Source organism: Leiobunum rupestre, chromosome 9, assembly GCF_980474605.1.
Source record: "Leiobunum rupestre chromosome 9, qqLeiRupe1.1.hap1, whole genome shotgun sequence".
In the NCBI taxonomy this organism is placed as follows: domain Eukaryota; kingdom Metazoa; phylum Arthropoda; class Arachnida; order Opiliones; family Sclerosomatidae; genus Leiobunum; species Leiobunum rupestre.
The window spans coordinates 21254869-21281403 of NC_143392.1; the positions used below are offsets into that span (position 1 = coordinate 21254869).

Below are 26535 nucleotides of genomic sequence, written 5' to 3' on the forward strand. Positions count from 1 at the left end.
CGGATAGAGTCATGGCCATCTCTAATAACAGGGGCCTTTTCATAATACAGGTGGCCGTGATAGAGCTGACAGTTGCAAAATTTGGCCTAGGCCTTTGCTTACGGGGACCTTATGATAGGCGTTCGATGATAGGCTATGATAATGCTTCATGTTTTTATTTTGAACACCTAACGATTCGTCACTTTCGACAAACATTTTTTTTATTCGTTATTAAAAATACAATTCATCAAAAAGAGCGTCACATAATGTATGACATCTCCTTAAAGGGGCTTTGAACTCCGTTTACATAAACGAAAAAATATACTTCAGCTACCGAGGACAAGCAAGTAGTTGATCTCTATTAGTTGGGAGATCAGGTTACGATGATGGCGATAAATACGGGTGAATTAAAACACGTTTTTTCTTTCACATTTCAAAAAAAATTACCTTCAGAAGCGATCAAGTGTTTACAATAGTCTTATGCAATAATGTATCACTATCTCGCCGAGATAAGCGTCAGTTTTTATTATAAAACAATTTCAATTTTCAAGCAAAATTAGCTGGCGAATAAGATTTCTGGGCGTTTTTACCTGGAAGTTACACCAAGAACCGATTTACGTAAAAAAGAGCCTGGGACTGTAGGTTATTATAGCTTCGGTGATATGCTGTTATACCAACCCCCGCCCAATTTCAAGGTATATCTTGATTTTAGGTCTAAAGCGCCACCTCTTGAACGAAATTAATTATTATAATTATATTGCTTTTATGAATACATTATATTTTATAATATTTGCATATCGAGTATTAATTAAATTAATAATTTAATAATTAATTTAAACTTATTTATTTATTTATGAAATATTTCTTGGTTTTTTTATTTATAATGTAAATTTATAACTAATATTTTAAAAAAAAACTCATTTAATAAAAATTATCGTTGAACCGTTTTCCAAAAATATATTTAGAAGTGGCTATAAATTTTGTATTTGCGAAAGTTGCCATTATTAATACTTTCGATTCCGTTCACAAGATGACGCCATCTGACTCTTACAAAATTACTAAAACTACATGGAAATGAAAACTGTGGCGGTTCCAAGTTCTTCCTTGTGTAAATTGGTTCTTAGTTACACGCAGCGCCAGCCATATTTTCGAACTTCGTAATCAGGTCGATAATTTTTTTAATGTTTGAACCATATTTATAGCCCCTTTAACGTTCTTCAGAGCCCCTGTCAGTTCACTAGTACTTAAGGACTGCCTTTAAGGTCTTGTCTGGAATGCTTGTCGAAATTGCTGTGGTCAAATACCATTCCTCCCGGTTTTGGACCTGTGGGACGCTTGTTAAGAAGTAAATTGATATTTTGTTCCGTGGACTCAAAATGAGGGGCTTCTGGGTTGCCGGGCGTGATCTGGCTGCTGAATGGTTCCACGTGAAAATTGTCTACGGCGCCATCGGGGTACAACGCGACGGGACGACGCAATAACGGATGTTCTTCGGTTATCACCATTTCTTCGTTAATATCGTACCCTAACAAGGAGAAACAATTTTTACCACTCGATTTCAACGATACACATTGATAAAATTAGCGGATAAGTAGATTAGTCCATTATGAAAAGGGATAAAAAAGCTAAACCCTAAACAAATTTGAAGAAATTTAAAAACTTACAAATAGCTCGTACCGATAGGTCTTCGAGCAAACAAAAAGACGCGAAACTAGGACCAAATAGATATTCGAGTGAAAAACTTAACTAAATTAAATTAAATAAAATAGCCAAAAATTCCAACGGTAGACCGGTTTCGTCCTATTTGGGACTCGACAGTACCGTGCGGGAAATCTGGCTGACGACTATTACCATAGATATAATAAATGTATATAAAGGTCTAGATAAATTTCGGGGCGTCTAAGCCTAACATAAAATACGGAATTGACACCAAGCAGACACCGAGGAAGGCACGTTACCATGAGCGCGAGCTCTCTTAGCATTTTAGTACTAAGTGCTTAACCTTTCCGCAGGCCGTAGTCTTTAGACACCATCTGTTGGTGACTTTTAGTATAATTTTTAAGCAGGAGACAATGGCTCTCGCGACGATAGCACGAGCTTCCTTACTGTAGATAGCGCCTTATAAGGATAGCCTGCAGAAATTACGCGTTTCTGCTAGCTGTCACCTCCGTATTCACTCCCTTTTAAATATTTTATCTAGACCTTTATATACGTTTTCTATATCTATGACTATTACACCGAAAGGAGAAACTAAGCCTAAACATTAAAAATTTCAATCGACATTAGTTTATTCGTATACACCCTTGAATATAGAACTGAATATACCGTCCACGGCTTCAGACTGTCGCGGAGGCAGGAGATTACTATTTAATTGCGGAAATTAAACCACCTGTACGGGAAAGCGTAGAATAACCAATGACAACTCTGTCTAGCTGTGGCTAGAGGCTCAAGAGTGCCGATGATGCAGTAGGTAGACCGATTACTCGTTGGCTATTCTTGGGCCAATAGTAGAACGACATTTAGAGCGTCGTAGTAAGATGTATATGAACGCATTCACTATAATGAGCACTTTGAAACCGACCCGTTGAGCTTCGAAGGGTGTCTTCCAGATTTAGAACTCGTTCTTCCAAGGCCTCGTAACTGTCTTGAAGTTTTCTTATAAGCTATACGAGAAATACATTCGGTGAAAACAAATCATTTGTGGGGAAAAATAGGTATTTAATGTTATTTACCTCCAGTACTGGTATGTCTAAGGTCGAGGAATCCGGTTTGGGATAGTGGTCTACGAAAATTCGAAAACAACGCAATCATTTAGGTCATAGTTTTTTTGAAGGCCCTATAAACCTCGTATAAATAGAAGACACAATGTACTTCAGCTACCCAAGGAAAAGCTAGTAGTTTATCTCGTTTTAAATTTTAAAATAAATACCTTCAGAAACGATGCGTTAGTTTTCATCGTGAAATCGTTTCAATTTTCAATAGGCCTTATAGTCTCGAGCCAAAATCAGGTCGATATTTTTTTTTGTGTGAACGAGGTTGATAGAGCTTTTAAACAAATAAATACTTACCATCTCGCTGATTGTTTCCAAAATTTAAACCCGGAAGACCAGGTTTCCCTGGAATGCCTGGTAAACCTGGCAAACCTGTTTGTCCCGCAATTCCCGGATGACCCTTTTCGCCTTTGTCGCCTTTGAAACCCGGGGGCCCAATCAGTCCGTTCAAACCAGGAACACCCGGATCCCCTATTTTAACAGAAAACCTTCAACATCATTCAAGTCTTATTATGAATAATAATAAACAACGCGCCTTTGATTCCATCCAGTCCCTGAAGTCCAGGCTCTCCCTTACTGCCCGGTGGTCCCATTAAGCCTGGTAAGCCTTGCAACCCTTTCTTATCGCCAATACCGGCAGTATCGACGTGAGGATATCCAGGTGGTCCCGGAGGACCGTCGTAAGGTCCGTATCTTTCGCTAGGGCCAGGTGGTCCCATTAAACCCGGTAAACCGGGTAGACCAGGTGCCCCCCTTTCGCCTTTAATCCCATCTTGGCCCGGAGGTCCCCGTGGCCCAGCCGGACAAACGCATTCTCCGTCTAACCTTTTGGCGGGACCTATGGGGGACAGTGGTAGGGAGCTGCGACTGAATTCATCAGTATTGCGGTCTTCAAATCTAGATGAATGGTCACTTTGAACTCCGCTTCTTGGTGATGATAGATAAAGCTATAATGTTAATACGGTGGTAGTTCGTTTAAAAAAGCATATAATTCAGCTTTTAAAGGGAATATAACCTCCAACGTGTTCTTTACAAAAAAACAACAAATTTTCCAAAGTTATCTTTACCATTTTGTACCCTCTTTAGAAGCGAAAGGGGGAGCTTATTTTTGCGTCTTCACACGTGACCAATTAAATGACGTGAAGTGCCCCTTACGTAACTTACCGAATTATTCCGTTTCCCCTACCATTAAAACTTGTAGAGATTAACGGTATAGTGGCATCTAGAAGAAACAAACATAAGGAGAACGCAGCTAGCCTTTAAACACGCTAACGCAGTGTTGTGTACAAATTTCATTGGACGAAGTTTTAAGCTGAACGTTATATGGGCAGTGGGGAAGAAAACTTTCGAATTTTCCCCTTCCGATGGCAGCAGGCGCTAAAGCGTCTAACCAATGAAAACTGCACACAAGAAAATTCACGACTTTTGACGGGTTGCGTTCTCCTTGTGTGAGGTGCTGTTTGTTGCTCCTAGGTTACATGAATGGTTGTGCACCACCCTCCTAAGCATTGTAACCAGGTCACCTGAATTATAGCCATTAAAAGTGACTAGATGACTTTGGCCTAGGGTGATGCCTTGACTACAGTGAACATTTTAATTACTACTATTTGGTATTTTACTGCCTTTAAAAATATTTTATAATACTAATAAACAAGTTTTATTGAAAATATTCACTGAATTTATCCGGTACTTTTTTGCATCGTTTCCTTAGCAAATTTTAAAGAAATAAAATTTCAATTTAATTGATAATAAGAATGTCAGCATGATTTTTTATAAAAGAAATTGATTAGATTCTACAAGCTTTTAATTTTTCCCTTAAAAACCTATCAGAGTGTTCTACTGATAGGTAGAGTTAGTCGAATTCCAGTTGAATATTCATTAGGGTCCTTAGTTAGGGAGTGGCCAATCCTCTTGGACTAGTGAATAGGAACGTTTCGGTGGCACTGAATTTCGTTAGCAAGCTCGAAAACTCTTCGCTATCGGGGTAACAGCGTCTGCAATACCTACCATCAGGAAACTATATAGGTATACACTTGGAATGTCAAAGGTTCCATTGGGACGGTGATACGAAAGCGCGTCGAGAAAAAGGCGGGGCTTAACTACGTCAAGTGTAAGACGTAACACGACATTTCAAATTCATTGGCTCGAGGTTTGACGCGAAAAGAATGCGTCGTCATGGTAACAAATAGGCGATCTTCCCGCGGAAAAAAGGCTTATAAAATGATGGATTTGAAAATGTCAATTGACGGATTTTGAAATGACGTTTTAGCGCGCGACACTACAGGTACATGTCTTGGGCACACAGCCTTCTTGGCGTGCTTTTTTTTACCATAACATGTAGAGGTATTTTCCGCGCAAAATGAATTTTAAAATAACCTTGGCCATCTTGTTGAAATGTTGCCTCCCCGCTTCAGCTGTGGATCCGTTTTCTCTCCCACTATAGAGCTTATGAACTCATTCTTAGGCATTGGCTGAACTATTCCAGGGCAACATTTCAACAAGTTGGGCAAGCGTAAGGACATTTTATAAAATCAACTATTTGTTATCGTACTTAATATTTTGAAGTCATTATAATGCTCTTCGCGAAAGAAGTGTAGTGATACCTAATTTCAGGTATTTGTATGGTTATAAAAGAGATAATCAGGTAAGCTAATAATATAATAACCATGACTAGGCTTAATGACGAGTTTTCGTAGAATTAGGTATAGCGAGGCGCGAGAGTTTTTGTCGTGAGTTTTCCCGCTTTAAGACACGCCCGTTTCTACGAGCTTCATCACGGCCGTAAAAATCTTCCTTAGACATTCCAAGTGTATATCTATATAGTTTCCTGCTACCATGTTTAAAAACAGTAGATGCGAATTCTATTTATAAATATGGCCGCTACTTGAGTGAGATACGCATTTTCTAGTCGGGATAAGGATCGTGAAAATTGTGTTTAAGGTTTTAGGGGAGCTGAAACGTCCCTGAATTAGTCCAAGGGTCAATATTGGACTAGATGTTATGTTCCCTTTAAGATAAAGTATCCGTCTCCTAAGAAGTCAATCCCTTCATGGGCGCTATCCACCAAAGTTAATAGAATTCTGGGAGCTTTCTGTCGGACGGCTTTTTAACGAAGCGTTTACCCACTTCCGGCACGCGACCTCCATTGGTCGCTGTCATAATCCCATCATGACCTTGGCCGTGGTCTTATCGGTAGTTGGTTACCATGGTAACTATGGAACTAATTTTGTTCTGAGGCAGGAAGTGGGTAAACGCTATTGACTACGCGCGAGGCAGTTATTTCGAATCTACGGTACCAGGTTTATATTATCTTGGATCCCACCACTATATGGATCCCCCTGCACAGTGCTCTGCCGCTAGGTTAGTAAAATAATTCTTACTGTTAACTTTTTAATTACACTACCACCATCCAGGCTTGGAAATAAGCTGTGGTCACTGGGTCAAAGACCAGTTTATTAATTGATCGGACCAGTTTTTTTATTCAAAAGCTAGGGGTTCACTGGTTCAGTGTCCAGTTTATTAATTCAAAGTTATCTACCGTATTATTAACCAACTGGTCTACGTGACCACTTAAATAATTCAAGAGTTGGGAGTCACTGGCCATAGACGCATTCACATATTGCCTACAGGGAAATATGCAAAAAGGGGCGAAATCCACCCGAGGTACCTTCCTATTTAATAATTTTTGAGATAGATGGCGACACTATAAAGTTCATGAAAAATAAACTTTTTTAAAAAGTTATTAATTAAATTAATTAATTAATACTTAATTAATTAAGTATTAGTTATAGTACTTTAAATTCTTATTAAAAATATATAATTTTTGTAATTTAAATTAACAATTAATTTTAACAGAAGTTAACACTCTCCGCCATAGATGGCACTATAATACGATTTTAAACTATCCAATCAGGGAAGAGAATTTGGTATTTTAAATCTCGACAAAACCGTTCTCCACTAAAAACTGAAAACTTTCAACCAATCGTTGAAAATCAAAATTATTACGTCATACTGCTATCAGAGCGCCATCTACTAACAAATAATGCCATCACCACGTTACCTCGGATGTATATTACCCCTTTAAAGTCGTCTTTGCCCCTTAAAAATAGTAAATCGATCTTTAGAGATAGAAAAGAAATAGAGGCACTATTGTATCTGGCGAAGTTGACCGCGAGTGCCGACCCCCTTTTCGCATGAGATGGGCAGATTACGTGGCGCCATCGACGCGCGGTGAAATGAAATACATTATTCCTTTTTGAAAATCAACTGTCATTTGATGTAAACAAAGGAAGGATAGATGGCGTTGCAAATTCTACCCACCTCCGCTTTCATACATGCGCGAGGGGGGGATGAATTTTCCCGGTCAAAAACAGGGGTGCCTTAACGCGGTAATCTTCCCTCTATTTCACTGGCCAAATATAACAGTTTAGAAATAAACCTTATTTCCAAGCCTGTCACCATCTCTAACATCATCGATGAACCACTATTTAGCAGACGATGGTTTCTAAAATCCTGCTAACTTTGCTATTAATAGTTTAGCTATGAGTTTATAGATGGCGCCATGGTTATCGGTTGAAACATTATATTCGCCATCGGCTTATGCTGCTAATGCTACTCGTAGCATGGAGGAAGAAACTACTTCTGGAGAGGTAAATACGATACCTCTAGCACGGGCCGATTGTTCGAAGTGCGGCACGAAAATCCCCTAGAGGCGCCAGGCGTTACTCCTGGTTCGTAGGCTTTTTGCTATTTTAGGACAGCCATTACGGAATTTTTATAAAGTTATAGTTATTCCGTTCATCCATAGATGGCGACACTCTACTAGGCACAAAGGTCAATTGTGCCGCTGTTCGCGCGCCTACTTTTCTTCTCCAGGATAGTAGTTTCTTCCGCCATGCTGGTAGATTGCTCGTAGTTGTGGCTTGTGTCCGTTGCCATGATAACGCTTGTAGGTCGACCATGACATGGCGGTCACGTTATTTTTTTCGGAAACTGCGACCTTAAATTAATGTCATGGTGGCAGTTTCAAGGTGGGGCTAAGTTAGGACGTATGCCTATGACGCTACGGACAAGCACCGATGTACCATCGCACGCTACCTTTACTAATTTCCAAATACGTGATGGGGTTTAGCGGGAAGGTACTTTCTAACGTAATCACTCATATGTATGCATCTGTATAGCATTTGCATAGAAAAACCTACAATAAGTGGACCCAAAAATGCAATTTTTTTTATTATCCTTGCCGTATTGTAAAGGTTACCATGGAAACGAAATCACGTGATCGCGAGGCACAAGCTAAACTATAGATTGTTAAAGTTAGAAACGCGCGTGCTCACTAACTTTCGTTTACCATCAGTAAAGCTGATGACGCCTTTTTCGCTACGGAGCTGGAAGTGACGTCATTTACGTCATATCCCGTGAACAAGGTTTCATTACAGAAAATGCTTTTATGGCTTACTTATGTGTGATTATGCTGTACAGATGGATACTTAGCAAAAACGAAAGATATTATAAACGTTTGATAATACATACTTGGGATTCGACGTTGCGTAGTCGACTTTCAAGGTTACTGACTGTAGTACAATTAAAGCATTCTGTTTTGGAAAAGGGGTTCACAATTAGTCCTAACTTCGCTCTAGCGTCGTCATCTGCCTAAATGAGCTTTAAAAAACTCTGCCTATACGAACGGAAACTTTGATAATTACAGCTTACCATCGAGGGACGTAAATTACATTTATAATATTTTGAATTATTTAAATATAAGTTTTTTCAACCCGGAAGATAATAATAATTAAAGAAAAATAGGCGAATCAATGAAATGAAGTCAAGTATGACGTCAATTCGTCGAAATATAAGGACAGACGCGATGTCCTTGTTGCTTATCTCTTTAAAATACTTGTTAGTTTAATCGTGAAACGGGAAAACGGTTTCCAGATAGCCGCGGGTGACTATTTCAAACAAATTTAAATGTACTTGATAAACAAAACGCTCACCATTATCGCAGTTACTGCCGTAATAGCCAGGGCAGCATTTCCAGATTTTCTCGTCGACCGTTTTAAATTCGGTTACGATTCGGGGTCGTCGAAGAATCCTGTCATATTTATAAATGGGTCGAAGACATTAGTATATTGCGAATGCTTTATAAAATCCAGAGTTGCCAGTTTCTGAAACTCAAATTATCGTACCAGAGCCAAAATAATTTCGATTTCAGCAATAAATTATCGTACTAGAGTAAAAAAAATCTATTTCAGAAATAAATTGTCGTACTAGAGTAAAAAAAATCTATTTCGGAAATAAATTGTCGTACTAGAGTAAAAAAATCTATTTCGGAAATAAATTGTCGTACTAGAGTAAAAAAATCTATTTCAGAAATAAATTGTCGTACTAGAGTAAAAAAATCTATTTCGGAAATAAATTGTCGTACTAGAGTTAAAAAATCTATTTCAGAAATAAATTGTCGTACTAGAGTAAAAAAATCTATTTCGGAAATAAATTGTCGTACTAGAGTAAAAAAATCTATTTCGGAAATAAATTGTCGTACTAGAGTAAAAAAATCTATTTCGGAAATAAATTGTCGTACTAGAGTAAAAAAATCTATTTCAGAAATAAATTGTCGTACTAGAGTAAAAAAATCTATTTCGGAAATAAATTGTCGTACTAGAGCCAAAGAATTGATTTCAGCAGAGCCAAAAAAAATCTTTTTCAGAAATAAATAATCGTACCAGAGCCATTTTTTTTTCAGAAATAAATTATCGTACTTGAGCCAAAAAAATTCAATTTTAGAAATAAATTATCGTACGCCTAAAAACTGGCAGTACATTTTGTGTGAAATCAAAATAACGCTTAAAGTTCGACGGATTGAAAACTTACGTTTCAAAGTCGCAGATTTTCAGCCAATTTAAAAATGATCGTACATTATTTTACGCGCAAGCTGAATTATCGGAAAATGCGTACTATAGTACGTCTCAAAAATTTGCTCGAAATTATCGGCATATACGATAATTATCGTCTGGCAACGCTGATAAAAACCTGATATTTTGACATCGTCTGGCTGTACACCTGGTTCTAGGCCTTAAGCTGATGTACGATTCGGTACCGTTCACTTTCTTGCAGGTAACTGTCTTTGACACGAGATATGCGCACAGATTCCTAGATTTATCAAGGATTTTATAAAATAAAAAGTGGTCTTGCCCGACTTGTTAAAATGTTGCTCTTACGTCACGAGACCCGGCTTTATTAGTATATTCTTCGCACGAGCGATTTGCACGCGCTCTAAAAAAACTATATTCCTTTGGCGACTGTAGCGCACGCTCATAGACTTGAGTTAGAATAAATAGAGATCCAAATCCGCATTCCAGGACCTACCGTTTCGCGGGACAGTATTCATTTTGTTGAGTTGGAAAGTTAGGCTTAGTAAATGAACTTAATCAAATCGTGTTGGCGCCATTTATCGTGTTATTTTAAAACTAAACCTTAACATATTTTGCAAAAGTGTCTGCTTATAGAAACAGATGGCGCCAACACGATTGGATAAAGTTGAAACTTAAGCATAATTCCCCGACTCAAATAAAACGTGTCCCGCGGATCCCAGATTTGTTTGGATCTCTATTTATTCTACCTCATTGTTTTTCGTTGACTCGATCCACAAAACGATTCCCGGATTACGAGATTTAACCGGCGAAGATAATGACTCGCGATTCTTAGAAAAATACATGTACTCTAACCATATTACTTGATAATCATAAATAAAGAAATTTATTATTAATATTCTTAGCTTTCGTTCAATCAAAAAGATGTGTATTAAAATTTTAGAAACTTAAATTTCGCGCTAAGCCTTGACACTGAAAGCTAGTCAAGTTTCCAAACGTTGATCTTCAATACAATTTTTAACGGTGGCGCGTGACCGACATCATAATAACTAAGCCCCTCCCATCCTAGCGACTGAGGCCAGGTTACCTAATGCAGTTCGATATTCTTGGTTGAAATGAATACATTCATGCTGTGACGTAAGAGCAACATTAAAACAAAAAGGCCACGCTACTTTATCAAAAGAACTATTCTTTGTTGCCTTCACGAAAATAACATAATACATTAATTCTATTAGGCAAAATATGAAATTCCATTTAAAGAAAGTCCTTAAACTGTTGAGAATTTACTCCAGTCTCCGCTCTAAGTTGAAGCGGTTCAAAGACCCGGAGGTCTCGAACAAAACTGGACTGTTCCGAGGATTTTGAATAATGCGTAGCAACTCACCCCTTTCGTTCCAAAGTACTTTGAGTTCCCACGCAAACGTGAGCGCAGATAACCAATACTAAACCAACCAACAACATTTTTTTTCGAGAAGTCTATATAAAAGTAAAGACAGTTCAAAGTTTCCGCCGCGTCAACTGTAGCTAATCGACAGTCTACTATGAACCGTCATCATCGATCAAATGCGCCTCGAACTTTTATATCATAATCTAATTCAAAAACGCGAGATTTTCTGAATTAGACGCGTTTTCGGTCAACAACTTCAGAGACTGTTGAAAAGGCGTTGATCTCCACCCGTGGCCAATAAATTAAAAAGACGAGTGAGTGGGATCTGAAGAGTAAGTTTTACGAAGATAAATTAACATTTTATCGTGTAAACTTTTCCCCCGCGACTTGGTAGAAAGCGAACCTAGCCGAAGAAATAACGCGTCTACCGCAGCGCGCCGAAGCCATTCATTTCTCCCACTAACCCTGTTCTTTTTCTTTGGCTAGCTTTCTTGATTGTTCCGATCTTTGCAGTTGGTGGAAGGCGTCCGTTTCCCTTCCTTGGTCTCTGCGGAGTAAGCTTTCGCCAAATCGGCCAATCTCCCCCGCCCGACCCTCCATCCTCCAAAAAAAGTACGCTGGGCTTTCCTCTTCATCGACAGAGAGTCCGCGCCTCGACTGAGATATCGAATTTCAAAAGGAGGAATGTCGGGGCTCCGCTGCTATTAAACAGAAACTGTCTGTCACCAGCGGGAAAAAATATCTCTCCCTCACTTATAAGCCACCCTACAAACGGCACGCATCAACGGATTTTTCAAGGGGAACCCCCAAAAGTAAACGCTTTCTATTTGGATGTTTACCATTTCGAGACGAGCTCTCGAAACGGAGATTTCGCGCGCTTGGAAACAGTTTCCAAGGACCGCGTTTATAAAAAAAACCTTCAGACGAAGATTTAATATAGAATTATTTACCAATTTAATTTTATTCTTAACGGGGCTTTAATCTTCGTTACATGATAAATAATATATTTCTTAAATAAGGATTTCGCTCCCAATCCCCTCACGCTCGAAGAGTAAATCCCATCCCCCTAAGCAAAATCAAATCTGCCCTTTACTTCATTGGTTCGCTATAGCTGACGTCTTCCGAAGAGATTCAAGCAAACGCCGGTGAGCTTTAACCTTCCCACCATCTTGTGCCGGGGTAAAATTCAACCATGATGCCCCACGATTGTTTCAAGTTCTCAACATATAGTTATTCTCCTTAAATATAAATAAATTAATTATTGGCAGAGTAACTACCACGTTACGTTGATGGCAAATAAAGTCGCGTTTGTTGTCTCAAATTTCAAAATAAGTAGCTTCATAATATGATTATTTTTCATTATAACAATCAAAAACTTTATTCGCTAATTTTTTCATCCTTTGCAATGCAGTCCATAGGTAACAATTTTATTAGTTTGACAATCATAATAAAATGTGTTTGTATAGTAACGCACGAACAATATGGGAAATCCCATTTCTTAAATATGGACTTCTAAACTACTTAAATAACGTTTTTTATAACGCCCATTTTATTTTAAATTGCTTTTGAATATTTAGCGCCAAACAGGGTAGAATATGGCTTACTAAGCAGGTCGAAAATATTTTGGTGTCAAATGATTTTCATAGTTCTTTTAACGTAGTTTCTGAACGAGACGTTTTAAATTTGCTGCATTTCCGTTGAAGTTTTGGTGTAAACGCTAAATTTTGTAGTAACAAATTGCACCGTACCTGTTTCAAATAATGGAATTATATCCTAAAAATACCAATAAATATTAAAAACTAGAAAAATAAAATTTTAAAAATAAAACTTTTAATAAATAGAAAACGAAAGCTTTTTAGACAATTTATATTTTTTGCTTAAGGCATACAGTGCTAATATATAGTGTCATAATAATAAATTTGGATATTTGGCTGTATAGAAATGTCGTGTATATAGTTTTTGTACTTTCTCAATTTTTTTTAAAGAAATTATAATAGAAAACAAATCCATTTATTTTCTGAGTAGGTTCAGTAAATCGGACATCCTCTTGTTACGCTCTTGAAGAATTTGTTTCTGGACTTTGCAAGACACAAGTTCTTCGCTTAATTTCTCACACCGACTCTTCAAAACAATTATCTGATCCTGTTAAATTATTTAAATTCAATTAATATTAATTTATTTTTAAAGTGTTAGCAACGGTTTCACCTCCAAAACCTGGTTCATGTATTTGCTGTCATTGATTTCATGATGTTTCTTGAGAATGATTTCCAGTTTCATCAAGGCCAACTTCAGATTGTCCACGTCGTCTTGAACCTTTTCGTTCAACGTCTTTTCTACCAACTGCAATCTGGTCTCAACGCCTTCTCGATCTGGTTCCATCAATTGCTCGAAAGTGACTCGGTGTTTGCCAAGGTCAACGGTGCATGAGACGGACTGATTGCTGGAACTATCGTCTGAGAAATACGGTAAGAACAGTGTGTCACCCTTTAAATTTAATTTCCTTCCAAACAAATACCCTGGTGGTAGGCCAACAGCAGTGTCCCTAAAGCGAACATTACTACCATTAGTGCATGAAATGACAGTATCAGTGTCTATCTCTTTGAAGCCATCGGTGGTAATTTCCAGATCCTTGAAATGATCATCTTGTCCTCCAGCTGCGCCACATGCTGACCAATCATTTCCAACCGTTTCCTTCACTCCCGTAGAGTCTAGTTTGAAGAAGCATTTCAGCTGCTGTTAGTTAATATAACAGCTCCGTTTGATAATGCAGTAATGCAGTTTTTACCAATTGAAATGCTTTTGGCGTTATTATAATTTTCAGTGTCGAACAAAACATTCCTTCCTGTGGAATCCATTTTTTTACCGGCGTCCATTCTTTTAATAGGCATAAACAACTCTAAATAAGCCTTTTCACTATTTTCTCTATCAAAAATTATTCTAACCGATAAACAAAACTCGTTGAGCGCTGATTACGGTTTTCAAATGATTTGAAAATACGTTTTTCGCTCGTGAGCAGGAGACACGAAATTTTATTATCACGTAACAATTTTTAAAGATGAATTCTAATAGATGGCCGAAGTAAATGAATTTCTTAATAGACGCTAAAAGAAGTTATTCGCTCCAAAATAAAAACCGTCAAAAGGAAGGGTTTTTAAATTAAACACGCGTGAATCTCGATGATATCGCCCATTTTTTCGTCGCACGTGTAATTATTTATTCTGATAATAAAATAGAATCTCGTGGGCTTAGCAATATTTATCCGCATTTGTCTTAGCCAATAAGATTATCCCTTCCGAGCAAGCACGCGCCAATTTACACAATATAACCGTTGAATTTTTTCAAATCAATTTCTTTTAAGATCTATTAATAACTGAACAGGAGAATAGGAGAAATGCACTACTACTATTTATTTATTTATTTATTATTAAGAAAAATACAAGTTACGAAGCTAGAATAGCTTGTATATAACCCACAAGTGGAAAAGCAAGAAAAAAAAAATAAACGGTAGAATGGAGAAACTCCCGAGTGCGGCTGCGGAAAGTCCAACGAGATTGAGCAGAAAGTACATCTGCGGGGAGGGAGTTCCAAGTTTGGATAGCACGGAAAGCAAGGTGCCATTGACGTTGTTTGGTCCGGGCCCGTGGTTTGAATATTTTCGCTGCATGACCCCTGGTCTTGCGAAGAGTGTCTAATTTGAAGAAAGCGGACAACTGGAGAGCAGACTGACCCGACCACATGCTCCAGATACACACCAGGTCATTAATCGCGTGTCTGAGAAGCGGGGAGTCCAGCTTGAGGGCCTCATTCCGCGCAACCGGAGGAAGGCACTCGAGGCCCTTAGTGAGTTTAGTAAAACGGTTGTGGGCTTTTGTAAGGTTGTCCCGGTCACCTTGAAGGGGCGGGCTCCACACTTCGGATCCAAAGTTGATATAGGGCAAGACAAGGGAGTTGTACAGGGTACGTATCAGCCGTGGGGAGCGAAAATAAAAAGAGCAACGTGTCAAGCCGGTGATAGAATTAATCCTTTTAACAGCTTTTGTGCAGTGGTGACTGAAGTTGAGGGAGGAGTCCACCCAAACTCCGAGATCGCGCACCTGAGAATCACTGGTCGAGATAGTAGAACCACCCAAAAAGTACGAAGCACAGGGATTAGAATGCCCAAGGTGGTTCACTCCACATTTAGAGACATTAAATTCCATTTTGTGAGCGTTAGCCCAGGCCGCCACAGCCTGGAGGTCTTGATTGAGGCGCTGTTGATCTAATGAGGTGGAAACCTGGTTTGCTAATTTTGAGTCGTCGGCAAATAAGTAGAGTCGAGAGTGCTGGACCACCTGCGGCATGGAATTGATGAAAACGGTGAAAAGGATCGGACCAAGCACACTCCCCTGGGGAACCCCTGTGAGAGGAGTTTGTGGTGGTGAAGCATACCCTTGAAGGACAACAGAATGCCGACGCCCGATGACGAAGTTGGAGAGCCATGTGAGAGCAGCTCCCGTAATACCAGCTTTCTGCAGAGCAGCAATCAATTCAGGATGGGGAATGGTATCGAACGCTTTTCTGAAGTCTAGATAAATGACATCGACAGGCTTCCCCTCATCCAACCAGGTGGTCCAGTCGTTGGTGGCGGACAAGAGATTAGTGGTGCAAGAATGTTTGACGCGAAATCCATGTTGAGACGGATGGAGAAAACTGGTGGCCTCCAGGAAGGCACGGATGGGTTTATCAACCCAGCGTTCTCCAATTCGAGCAACGTGACAGGTGTTGGCAATAGGGCGGTAATTGGCAGGGTTGTCACGGGCGCCAGCTTTATGAATCGGAGTGATGTTGGCACTCTTACATTGCTGGGGTACAATCCCTGTAGTGAAACTCATATTGTACATGATGCATAACGGAGAGGCGAGCGCATTGGCTAGGAGTTTAAGCAGAAACGGGTGTAGCCCATCGGGGCCAGCAGATTGGGTAGAGTTCAACGACAGCAGTTGTTTGTGTACATCAGCCGTGGTACAAGAAAAGGAGTCGAGAGAAGGCTGGGTACTGCCCGGTGTGGGAGGCACAGTAGAGGGCGAAAATGATTGATTGACAGTAGAGGAAACAGAGATGAAATGTTCAGTGAGGATAGTAGCCATCAAACTAGGTTCAGTGACAAGTTGGCCATCAGAGGCCCTCATCGCTGTAATGGTGAATTTAGTTCGCCGCAATCTATTAACATGACTGTAGAAGACCTTCGGATTGGAAGCAATTTGCGCAGTGAGGTCAGCTTCAAATTTGCGCTTAAAGTTCCGACTAGCATTAGTTACGGCATTCCTGGCACTTTTGTACGCAGCGTAGTCCTTTTCAACCCGAGATTGGGAGTACCCACGGCGTTTGGAACGCACGTACTGCGCCCAGGTAGTGGTTTAAAAAAAAGATTTCTGGAAGCGTGCAGAGAAATGAGCCCGTTGATTTAAAAAAAATACATTTCGGAAGAACAAATAACAACTTTTTTTTCTTTTTAGCGCTGGTTTATTGACGAGCTAAGACATAAAGCCATTCAACTCCAACTACAGTAAGAATAATTTTGATATCCGCGCTAAAATGACCAAGCGCAATCTTCTTGGTGACTCGATCACTTCTACTGAAAAATGCTGGCCAAGGGTGTTCAGGATCTTGAGCAGAATAACTACGTCTAAGAAGGAGTGGCGAGTTACCAGAGAAGGCTAGATTAGTTTCTCAAGCCCTTACAGAGAGATCTTAAAGGGAAAATAATCTACGATTAGATATGACACAGTAGTCCTGGCATAATGGTAAACAAGGGTAATGATGTGAGCGGGACATTATGGCCGACATCACTGGATTAACCCAGTCACCCGAATTTTAAGTTATTAAAAGCCGTTAGCTGACTTAGGCCTATGGTGGTGCTTAACTGATACTTCCATCTTTACTATAGTTTCTGAATATTTGAATGGATATTATCCCTGCCAACTGGACAACAAGATGGAATAGTCAGATTATGGATTGACTTTTGTGAGCAAAGTTGTTCAGCAGTAAATCGAATAGGAGAACGATGGGTATTCAAGATAAAGAAAATCTATGGAAAATTATACCATTTTTGGACTACAAATGGGAATTACAATGACGTCATCTATGTTTTTTTGTGGAAAGTTATACCTTAAAAACGGTTTGTTTGATGAATAAATTTTTTCGTAGGAATCATCTTATGAGTATTAGCATAAGTGTTTAATATTATTTATTATGGAAAATTATACCTTTTTTGGACTACAAATGGGAATTACAATCACCTATGTTTTTTTGGAAAGTTATACCTTAAAAACGGTTTGTTTGATAAATCAAAATTTTCGTAGGAATCGTCTTATGAGTATTAGCATAAGTGTATAGTTTTATTTCATAAGATAACACTTTCTATTCTTCACATACAAAAGTTTTACTGAGAGCTATTCACAAGACAGACTGCATTACGGACTTCGGCTCCGTTTTGCGTCCGCTTGCTCCCGCGTGACAGCTGCACCTCGCTAGAGGGAGATTTTCTTCTTGTTTCTAGCCCTCAGTAAAAATTCCCCAAAGTGACAATCTTATGGAACAATATGGTATTAGTTAATCGCTTTTGAACGTTACTGAACTCATCTTTTATTCGGAATATTTCTTGATACATTATTACAAAATAAAATGGCAGCCTCAATTTTTATCTAAGCCTTGCATAGTTTGGTTATTGACAGAACGCAGTTATTATATACGTTGTTGTTTATATAAAATATAATAAACAAAAAAATCAATCATCATGTTAATATTAAGTTTTAAAACTTTTTTAAATGTTGTCATGATGAATACATTGTTTACATTGTTATTATGACCCGTTATATTACATCGATGGCTCAAGACACACTGAAGTAATTGTACCTTTGAAGATTCTAGAACTTCACTTCTTCTATTGAGGACAAGATATTTAGAACGTTTTCTTCTGATGATACATGATGGAGCTCGTACCGTTGTAGATACGTTATTATACATATTCTTTTGACTGAACGTACATATGTCAGTTAAATAACTAATAAAGAAATACGTTTTATTTAAGTACTAACTTTTTCGCACATAAAACTTTAACTTTATTCATTCAGAGAACTCCTGCCAAGCCAAGGATAGGCTTTGGTGCAGGTTAACAGGTACAGAACAGAAATGGCAGAACTGGAATTTTAAACAAATGAGGGACAATAGAGCAGGCTGATAAGTAAAACAAAATGGTAATCAGTTACGTGTGTAGTATATAAAAGTACAAAATTAAAAGGACGGGTAAGTAAGGCTATGACGAACCAAAATGATTATGACGTCAATTGTTGGGGACAGCAGTATAGTGGGAAATCAGTAATGACCGGAACTTTGAATAGTCACTTTCGGCAGCAACCGTGGGAGGCAGGGAGTTACAATCATCAATCATTTATGATTCTGTGTGCGAAAGAGATTTGCCGTACTGTGGTATTGGCTTCAGGCTTTTGAAGTTTGAGAGGGTGGCCCCGGGTGCGGTTAGTGAGATTCGTTTGGAAAAAGTCAGATAAATTTAGGATAAGTTTGTTATGGAAAAAAATATGAAGTAGGCAAAGGTTTGAAATTTTATGGCGTGAAAGGACCGGGTGGATTTGTAGACGCTGTAACCTAGGAGCAACAAACACAACACCCCACACAAGGAGAACGCAACCAGTCAAAAGTCGTGGATTTTCTTGTGTTCGTTTTTCATTGGCTAGACACTTTAGCGCCTGCTGCCGTCGGAAGGGGAAAATTTGGTGATAGTCTTTCCCCCCCCCCCCCGCCCGTAAACCGTTCAGCGTAAAGGCTCGTGATGCTCGTCCAATGAAATTCGTACGCAACCCTCCTTTAGCGTGTTTTAAGGCTAGCTGCGTTCTCCTTGTGTTTGTTGCTCCTAGCTGTAACCGTTCCAGGTCTTTTAGTTTCTCGAAGCTTGTCACTAATTTAGATAATCTATTATGGGCTTCCTGCAGGGCAAGCTGATCAGTATAGCAAGGTGCGGGGCCGCGGGGTCCGGATGGGGGAGCAGTAATCAAAGATCGGTAAGACTAGGGCGTTGTACAAGGTTTTAACCAACTTTGGAGAGTGAAAATTAGGGTTACGGTGGACAAGCCCACCAACAGAACGGACACGCCTAACCACTTTATTTGTGTATACCGATAACTTGAGGGATTGCTCTTATTATTCTTATTCTTGGACTCCTAGATCACGCTCCGAGAGAGTTGGTTTGAACGGAACACCTTTGATGGTGTAGACAAAATCAGGGTTGTTACGGCCCAGATGTAGGACTGATCACTTTCTAAAGTTAAACTGTAAACTGTGGGAATCGTCCCAGAGAGACCGAGCGTCCAGGTCAGCTTGTAGGGCGAGGCAATGAGCGGTGGTTTTGATTCAGCAAAAAGGAAAACCAATCCATACAGTACAGATTCAGGCATTGAGTTAATGAGGACATTGAAAAGTAGTGGACCAGAACGGAGCCCTGAGCCACTCCTTTTCCGATTGAGCTCCATTAGTAGGCCTGCCCTTGCAAGAAACCCGTTACCTATACGATTGCTTAAGTAGTTTTCGAGCCATTTCAACGCTACCCCGACATTTCCTGCCAAACGTAGGGAATCAATGAGACATGAGTGAGGGATGGAATCGAAGGCTTTTGAGAAGTCTAAGAAAATGGCATCCACCCTCGTCTAACCATTTGGAGCAAGTGTTGGTTGCGTATAATAGATTAGACAAGCAGGAGCGGTTGGACAGAAAGCCTTGTTGGGAGGGAGATGTCAAGAAATTTGAGAGCTGGCGAAAAGCGAGGGTTTCAGAGACTTTAGGGGTTTGTTTCAGATTACTGATGGAGCGGAAGGCTGTTGAACCTGAGGTGGATCCTTTTTTGTGGATTGGAGTTAGGTTGACATCTTTCCCGGGTGGAGGAAGTAAATTGGGAAGGATAAAGAGGTGGCCAGAGACTTAAGTAGTAAGGGGTGAATACCATCAGGACCTCGGGACTTGGATGAATTAAGGTTAGTCAGTATGTGCAGTACTTCAGCTGGTTCACAGCTGAATTTTGATAGAGTGCGAGTTAGGGTGGCTTTGTTGGAGGGATCAATGGGGCAGGCTGAGTGGGAGGATTGACCGAAGCACACACAGTGTAAGTGCCCTCCGGTTTTCTGTAGGTAGGGGACATCTGCTCTAGTGGTTCTAAAGCGATTGACATGGGCCCAGAACGTTTTAGGATTGTCGCGTATCATATTAGTTAGGACTGTCTCGTACCGTCGGTGATTGTTGCGGCAGTGGGCTGTCACAACAAATTAAGCTTCTTTGCTTACTTAGACCAGTCAGAATTTTTGTGGGCGCGACTTTTTAAAGTTTAACGGCTGGGATTAGGGGTTGAGGAGGGGTGCTCGACGTAGGAATGAAGTGGGAGACACCAGCGTTCATAAGCGTGTGGAAGGTAGACACGACTCGGACTCAGAGAGGCTAGCTGGTCCCAAGACCAGCGACCAATCAACCTTAGTGAGAAAAGCAGTAAATGAGGTTTGGGGATAAAATAAGAGGGGGTTAATAATAATAATAATAATAATAATAATAATAATAATAATAATAATAATAATAATAATAATAATAATAATAAAAGGCTTTTTTATTGGAAAACTCTTTCAGTGAAACTGATTTACAAAGAGGTCCAAAATTAAATTAAACCACACAACCCAAAAAGGCACACAATTTAAAATTAAGTGATTTTAGTACAAATAAATTCAGTCACTTCAGCACGGAACTGTTTGTACGAGTTTAATTGTTTAATGTCCGGTTTAAGATTATTCCATGCGGTTACCGCCCGGTGCTTTGTACTTACATCTCGGAGGGATGTTTGTAAATTATCACGTGTTGGGGTTAAAGAGAACCGTGCAGTGGGCACTAGTGCCATGGGAAGCTTGCGGTACTGCTAGAATTCGTCTGACTTAAAAACCAGGTCAAGTGCATTGTCTTTGTAGATACCCCTATTTCGATTAGGAAAGTCAATGTGTTGGAATAACGAATTGTCTATGATGCAGTTGAGAAAGGCCTTGCAGGTTCGAGTCTGGGTGCCCCACTGCATATGTGGGTAATTGAAGTCTCCGAGTACTAAGCGCTGTTTCAAACAACACTGGTTAGAAGTTCATGATTAGAGTAGTCTGGATTGTTAGACCGGTAGACAGTCGCGATAATCAGCACATTTTTGGGCCTGACTTGAAGTGTTACAGAAACGAGAAGGACATCGAGACCCTCATTGCCAGAAGTGAAATTGGGGAGGGGAACTTGCGCTAGGTCTAGTTTCCTCGCAGAAAACTCAGATGAGAGTTACAGGGCCACAACACCGTATGGGAAGGTGCCACTATCTTGGCGAAACTGAGTGTAGCCTGGGATTTAGTGCTCTCCAGCGGAATGGTCAGGATTCCAAAAAGTTTCAGTGAATGCAGCAAGAGTCACTAATTGGCGGTCAGACTGTAGTTGGGTCAACTCCTTGTGATGGTGTACAGTATTGAGACGTTGTGTATTAGTCAGGAGAGCCACGGAGAATATAGTCGGTGGTGGTTGTAGGGAGCTAGGGTGACCCGGCTGCCCACCCAAAAATTTATGATTGATATAAACTTTCATTCGATTTCCTTCCCCCATCACCTATTATTTCCTGAAGTATGGGCCCACGTAAGAATAATTTTCTAGAACCGCGCCTGTCCGGCTGAGGTGGTAGTTGGGCCAAGAGACTGTGTAGGTAGGTAGTTAGACAAAAACAATATTATCAGGCTATATCAATTTGTTTATTTTGGAAATAAATACATTTCCCACGTTTAAATTTCGCGCGTAAGTGTATCAACGGATGACAAGAAGGGGCGAGGAGGAAAATTGAGAAGTCAATTTAAAAATGGCGGCCGTTATGGGTGATGCCGAATATTTATTCGAGGATGAACAAATTAATATATTTTTGAAATCCTTTCCTCCCGAAGTACAAAATGCAATAGATCAGGTAGGGGAAGCATTAATAAATTAATCAATAAATAAACTAAAATGGTAAACATCTAAATTAATAGGTATTGCCAAGTAAAGATCCACTGGATAAACCAGATTTCAATCCAGTGGATTACATTAATACACTATTTCCAACTGAACAATCTCTCTCAAATATTGACGAAGTTATGGGAAGGATGTTACTAAAAATAAGACAACTTGATGATGAAATTAGAATGGTAGTTAGAGGGCAAACGACAGCGGGACACGATGGAAGACAGGCATTAGAGGAAGCCGAAAAGTCCATTTTGCAGCTGTTTTCTCAAATTAAAGATATTAAAGAAAAAGCTGAGAAATCAGAACAAATGGTAAAACTATTAAGTGGTATTTAAAAATTTATAAAGTGCTAAGAGATTAATAATCATTTTCACCTGCAGGTTAAAGAAATAACTAGAGATATTAAACAATTGGATCATGCCAAAAGAAATCTAACAACATCTATTACTACTTTAAATCATCTATTAATATTATCAGAAGGGGTTGTGAATTTGCAGTAAGTTAAAATTTAAGAAATATCCTAATTATTAAAATTCACATGCAATCCTATGATTACAGAACATTATCAAAGAGAAAACAATACGGGGAGGTAGCTAATCTCTTACAAGGGGTTATGAATGTGTTAGATCATTTCCAAAAATACATGTCCATTCCGCAAATCCGGCAACTTGCAGACAAGTAACTACTAAGTGTAAAATAAGGTAGAAGTGTTAAAATGTTTGATATTGTACATTTTTATTAGGGTTTATGCTATCCGCAATGAATTGGCGGAACAAATTACGGCAGAAATACACAATGCATTTGCTGGTCCAAATGCCAAAAATTTCACCCCAAATCAACAAATTGCAGAAGCTTGTTTAATTGTTTCGGTATTAGATCCAAAAGTCAAGTAGGTTTAAGCATAGTTTTTTATTTTACAAAATTCGTAATTAATATAATTTTACAGACGTGATCTATTACAATGGTTTGTTACTATTCAACTAGTGGAATATACTCATTTATTTCAAGAGAATCAAGATGTAAATAAAGCAAAAAAAGCATATTTTTTTTATAAAAGTTACGATATTTTATTTTAAAAATTAGATTGCCTGGTTAGATAAAATAGATAAACGTTATTCGTGGTTAAAGAAACATCTAATTGAATTTGAGGAAAAATTTGGCAGAATTTTTCCAGCTGATTGGGAAGTTAGTGAAAGAATTGCCGTTACATTTTGCGATATTACCAGGTAGATTTAATTGTGCCTTAATGAGTAGTTTTAATCTAATTATTTTAATGAATACGCAGGCAATCATTAAGTAAGGTAATGGAAAACAGGTCTCAAGAAATGGATGTACGATTGTTACTTTTCGCAATTCAAAGAACGGCTAGTTTCGAATCGCTCTTGGACAAACGTTTTACAGGGATTACTCTCGATATAACAATGAAACCAATCATGAGGGTAAAAAAACTTCTCTACTTACTATGACTGAAATAATTAAGTAACGGAACTTTCTAGAATAAAGCGCCAGTTCCTGAATCAACGAATCCCTTTGAGGAGAAAATATCCACTGTGAAAAATCCATTTGAAGAAGGGGACGAAACGAAATCCTCCGAAAATATAGATTCAACAGATTCGAACTTTAATGTATTGCATAAAAAAAATTCTGACATTATTAAATTGAAAAATTGATATGATTCTTCTAAATTTAAGGTTTCACTTTCGAAAGCCAAACTAAATCCATTCCAAGGCATAATTTCTCGATGTTTCGAACCTCATCTAAATATTTACATTGATTCTCAAGACAAGTGAGAAAATAATTTTGACCGTTTAAATTTTTTGTAAATCATATTTTTAATCTTATTACAGTAATTTAGCTCAACTTTTGGACAAATTAGTTGGAGATATGTTAAAAGCCGGTCTTCCAAGACCCGAGGAAGGAGCAGCGGTTTTGCCATCGTGCGGTGATTTGTTTATGTTTTACAAAAAATGTTTAGTTCAATGCACGCAATTAAGTGTGGGACAACCAATGGTGGCTTTAGCGGGAACCTTCAAAAAATACCTGCGCGAATACGCACTTAGAATCTTGCAAGGCCACTTGCCTAAGAGCGGAACTAACACTCAGTCTCTAACTGCTCCTACCGCTGTGATATTTCAAAATATTCAAAGTTTGTTAAAAGAAGGGGAAATTACTCGACTAACCCCTGCTGAACTATGTCGTGTCTGCAGTATCTTAATCACGGCTGAATGCTGTGCCGAAACCACTCAACAATTAGAAGGAAAACTTAAAGAAAAAGTCGACCCATCTCTAACTCATCAGATAGACTTAAAATCGGAAACAGAAATTTTTAATGGGTAAATTAAATTCATACCTTTAAATATACCTTTAAGATTCGTAAAGGAATAAATTTTCTTTATGATACAATTTTTTAGCGTGATTGGAACGTGTATTCAAGTTCTAGTTCAGGATTTAGAGTCGGCTTGCACTCCTTCGCTCACAACTATGATTAAAGTTAGTAAAATTTACATTATTATAAAAACTGTTGCGTTAAATTAATTAAGTACACTAAATCTTTATTAATTGGTAGATTCAATGGTCAATTGTTGAAACTGTGGGGGACCAAAGTTCCTACGTTACTTTGATAACGGCAAATTTACGACAAACTGTGCCCATGTTAAGGGATAATTTGGATTCTGCACGAAAGTATTTTACTCAGTTTTGCGTTAGATTTGCAAAGTGAGTTATTGATTTATTAGAAAAATTTAATACAAATTAAATCCAATTGTTATAATTATTTTCAGTTCTTTCATTCCAAAGTTCATAACTTATTTATTTCGTTGCAAACCTATTAGTCCTGTAGGGGCAGAACAGGTAGTTTGAAATTTTTCAATTTTTTTACTCAATTTAAACTAAAATTAGACCACTTTTCATCAAGCTTTTACTAGACACTCACATGTTGAAAACTGTACTGCTAGAAATGCCCTTAATCGGGTCTCAAGTTGTTAGAAAAGCACCAGCAAGGTAATCAATAATCATTATTATTAAATTATGTAACTTTTAACTTATTCGATGGTTTTATTACATTTAAAAGCTATACCAAAATTGTGGTTAAAGGAATGACCAAAGCGGAAATGATATTAAAGGTTCTATTATTTAAATTTATAATAATAAAAAATATCCTTATATATCTAGAGAAAAATGTTTCTGCCCAAAAAAACAATAAAAGCGAAAACGTCTTTCAAGTTTCTTATCTTTGTATGTCAACTTAGGTTGTTATGGCACCCCACGATTTCCCAGTGGACTTTGTGGACAACTACCTTAAATTACTTCCGGTTTCCGATTTCAACGAATTTCAAAAGGTTTTAGAAATGAAGGTAGGAAAATGGTCGAAAGCTAACGCCATTGTTTAAATGGAGTATATTCAAAATCGATAAATCGTCTGCTAAAACGCGAAATTTTTGTAACGTAACTAGCGATAGTTACCGTTAGCTTTTGATAAACCTGGTGACGAAAATGTGAAATTATGTGATCTACTATAAATAAGGAATTTTATACTCCTTTTAAAGAACGTTTAAAACAAAACTACTAGTAAACAAATATTGACGGCAAATTTTCAGGGTTTAAAGAGAAGCGAACATAACGTAATGATCGAAACGTTCCGTTCGCGTCTCTCCAGTTCCATCGCCGCGGGTTCGTCATCAGACCTTAGCAGCGTCACTTCCCCCATTTCCAGCCCCGACCACGATTCCAGGAATATCATTCGTTTAGCCAGAAAACTTCATAACATGAGATCCTGATGAAACTAAAGACTGTTCTCCATTCTAGGAATTAATTTCATTTGTTGTAAAATCTTATATACGTATAAATAAAGGATAATTTAAAATTGATCTCTTATTTAATCCTACCGAAAAAAAAAAAGAGTTGACCTACCAAGGCTTAAGTTTTTAATAAGAATTGTTTTTGTCGGGACGAAAGGGAGGGGGCGGATGATCATCCCGAAGAGTAAGAGATAGAGGTGATTTGATTCCGCTCTTCGGCTTCCCTTGTCAAAGTTTTGGCGCCTTTTATAAAACGGGAGTCCCCCCCTCTCAGAAAGAGCTCCCCAACCGACGCTGTCAGATTGGTTTCATTTGGAAATAAGCAGGGTTCTGATATCGAACGAGGATATAGTTTTTCTTACATTGTTCTTTTAGGAACTATCCGTATACTATCCTACTAGGGCGTTCTAGTTGTCGCCGTTGCTATGAAGGGTTGATTTCGTACTGATACAAAAGATTTGAAACTCTGGGGCTGCTATCCTGTTTCATTAATGGACCGGAAGTTCTACGGTTTCTTTCTGTTTTAGGTGCTTCTCAGAAAGGATGCTTATTCTCTTAGGAATTATATTTTAAAGGGAGAAGTCTTTGTCTTCTTAAGTTCTAGTTCCATATAATTATGTTATTTTTGTAGCTCTCGTCTAGACCTTAAAATCGCCTTAACCATTTTAAATTATTTAAAATGTATTAAA

At 38.5% G+C, this 26535-nt stretch overlaps 3 protein-coding genes across 5 annotated transcripts; 1 reads left to right on the forward strand and 2 right to left on the reverse strand.

The window, feature by feature from the left end:
• Positions 1–3244: 3244 nt before the first annotated feature.
• LOC149926826 (collagen alpha-1(XXVI) chain-like) lies at positions 3245–11644 on the reverse strand. Of its 2 annotated transcripts, none has more exons than XM_090159038.1 (5): positions 11004–11644; positions 9810–9899; positions 8744–8841; positions 8283–8344; positions 3245–3697 (listed from the first exon to the last, which is right to left on the reverse strand). In XM_090159038.1, the coding sequence occupies exons 1-5, from the start codon at positions 11078–11080 to the stop codon at positions 3251–3253; spliced, it is 774 nt and encodes a 257-aa protein (XP_090015164.1). In that variant the 5' UTR covers positions 11081–11644; the 3' UTR covers positions 3245–3250. The 2 variants fall into 2 exon arrangements, with proteins under 2 accessions (XP_090015164.1, XP_090015163.1); XM_090159037.1 differs by having other exon boundaries at positions 9780–9899.
• A 1170-nt stretch (positions 11645–12814) lies between these two features.
• Positions 12815–14019, reverse strand: LOC149926827 (uncharacterized). Of its 2 annotated transcripts, XM_090158999.1 has the most exons (5): positions 13792–14019; positions 13613–13714; positions 13522–13548; positions 13212–13459; positions 12815–13148 (listed from the first exon to the last, which is right to left on the reverse strand). In XM_090158999.1, the coding sequence occupies exons 1-5, from the start codon at positions 13892–13894 to the stop codon at positions 13017–13019; spliced, it is 612 nt and encodes a 203-aa protein (XP_090015125.1). In that variant the 5' UTR covers positions 13895–14019; the 3' UTR covers positions 12815–13016. The 2 variants fall into 2 exon arrangements, with proteins under 2 accessions (XP_090015125.1, XP_090015124.1); XM_090158998.1 differs by lacking the exon at positions 13522–13548 and having other exon boundaries at positions 13568–13714; positions 13792–14006.
• Positions 14020–21846: 7827 nt separating this feature from the next.
• Vps53 (vacuolar protein sorting 53) lies at positions 21847–25899 on the forward strand. The gene is made up of 18 exons (XM_090158842.1): positions 21847–22011; positions 22076–22360; positions 22430–22545; positions 22608–22727; positions 22792–22938; positions 22996–23068; positions 23133–23275; positions 23335–23488; positions 23546–23674; positions 23741–23835; positions 23897–24382; positions 24461–24539; positions 24616–24764; positions 24830–24899; positions 24964–25049; positions 25120–25171; positions 25298–25402; positions 25646–25899. The coding sequence occupies exons 1-18, from the start codon at positions 21910–21912 to the stop codon at positions 25823–25825; spliced, it is 2571 nt and encodes an 856-aa protein (XP_090014968.1). The 5' UTR covers positions 21847–21909; the 3' UTR covers positions 25826–25899.
• The last annotated feature ends 636 nt before the right edge of the window (positions 25900–26535 follow it).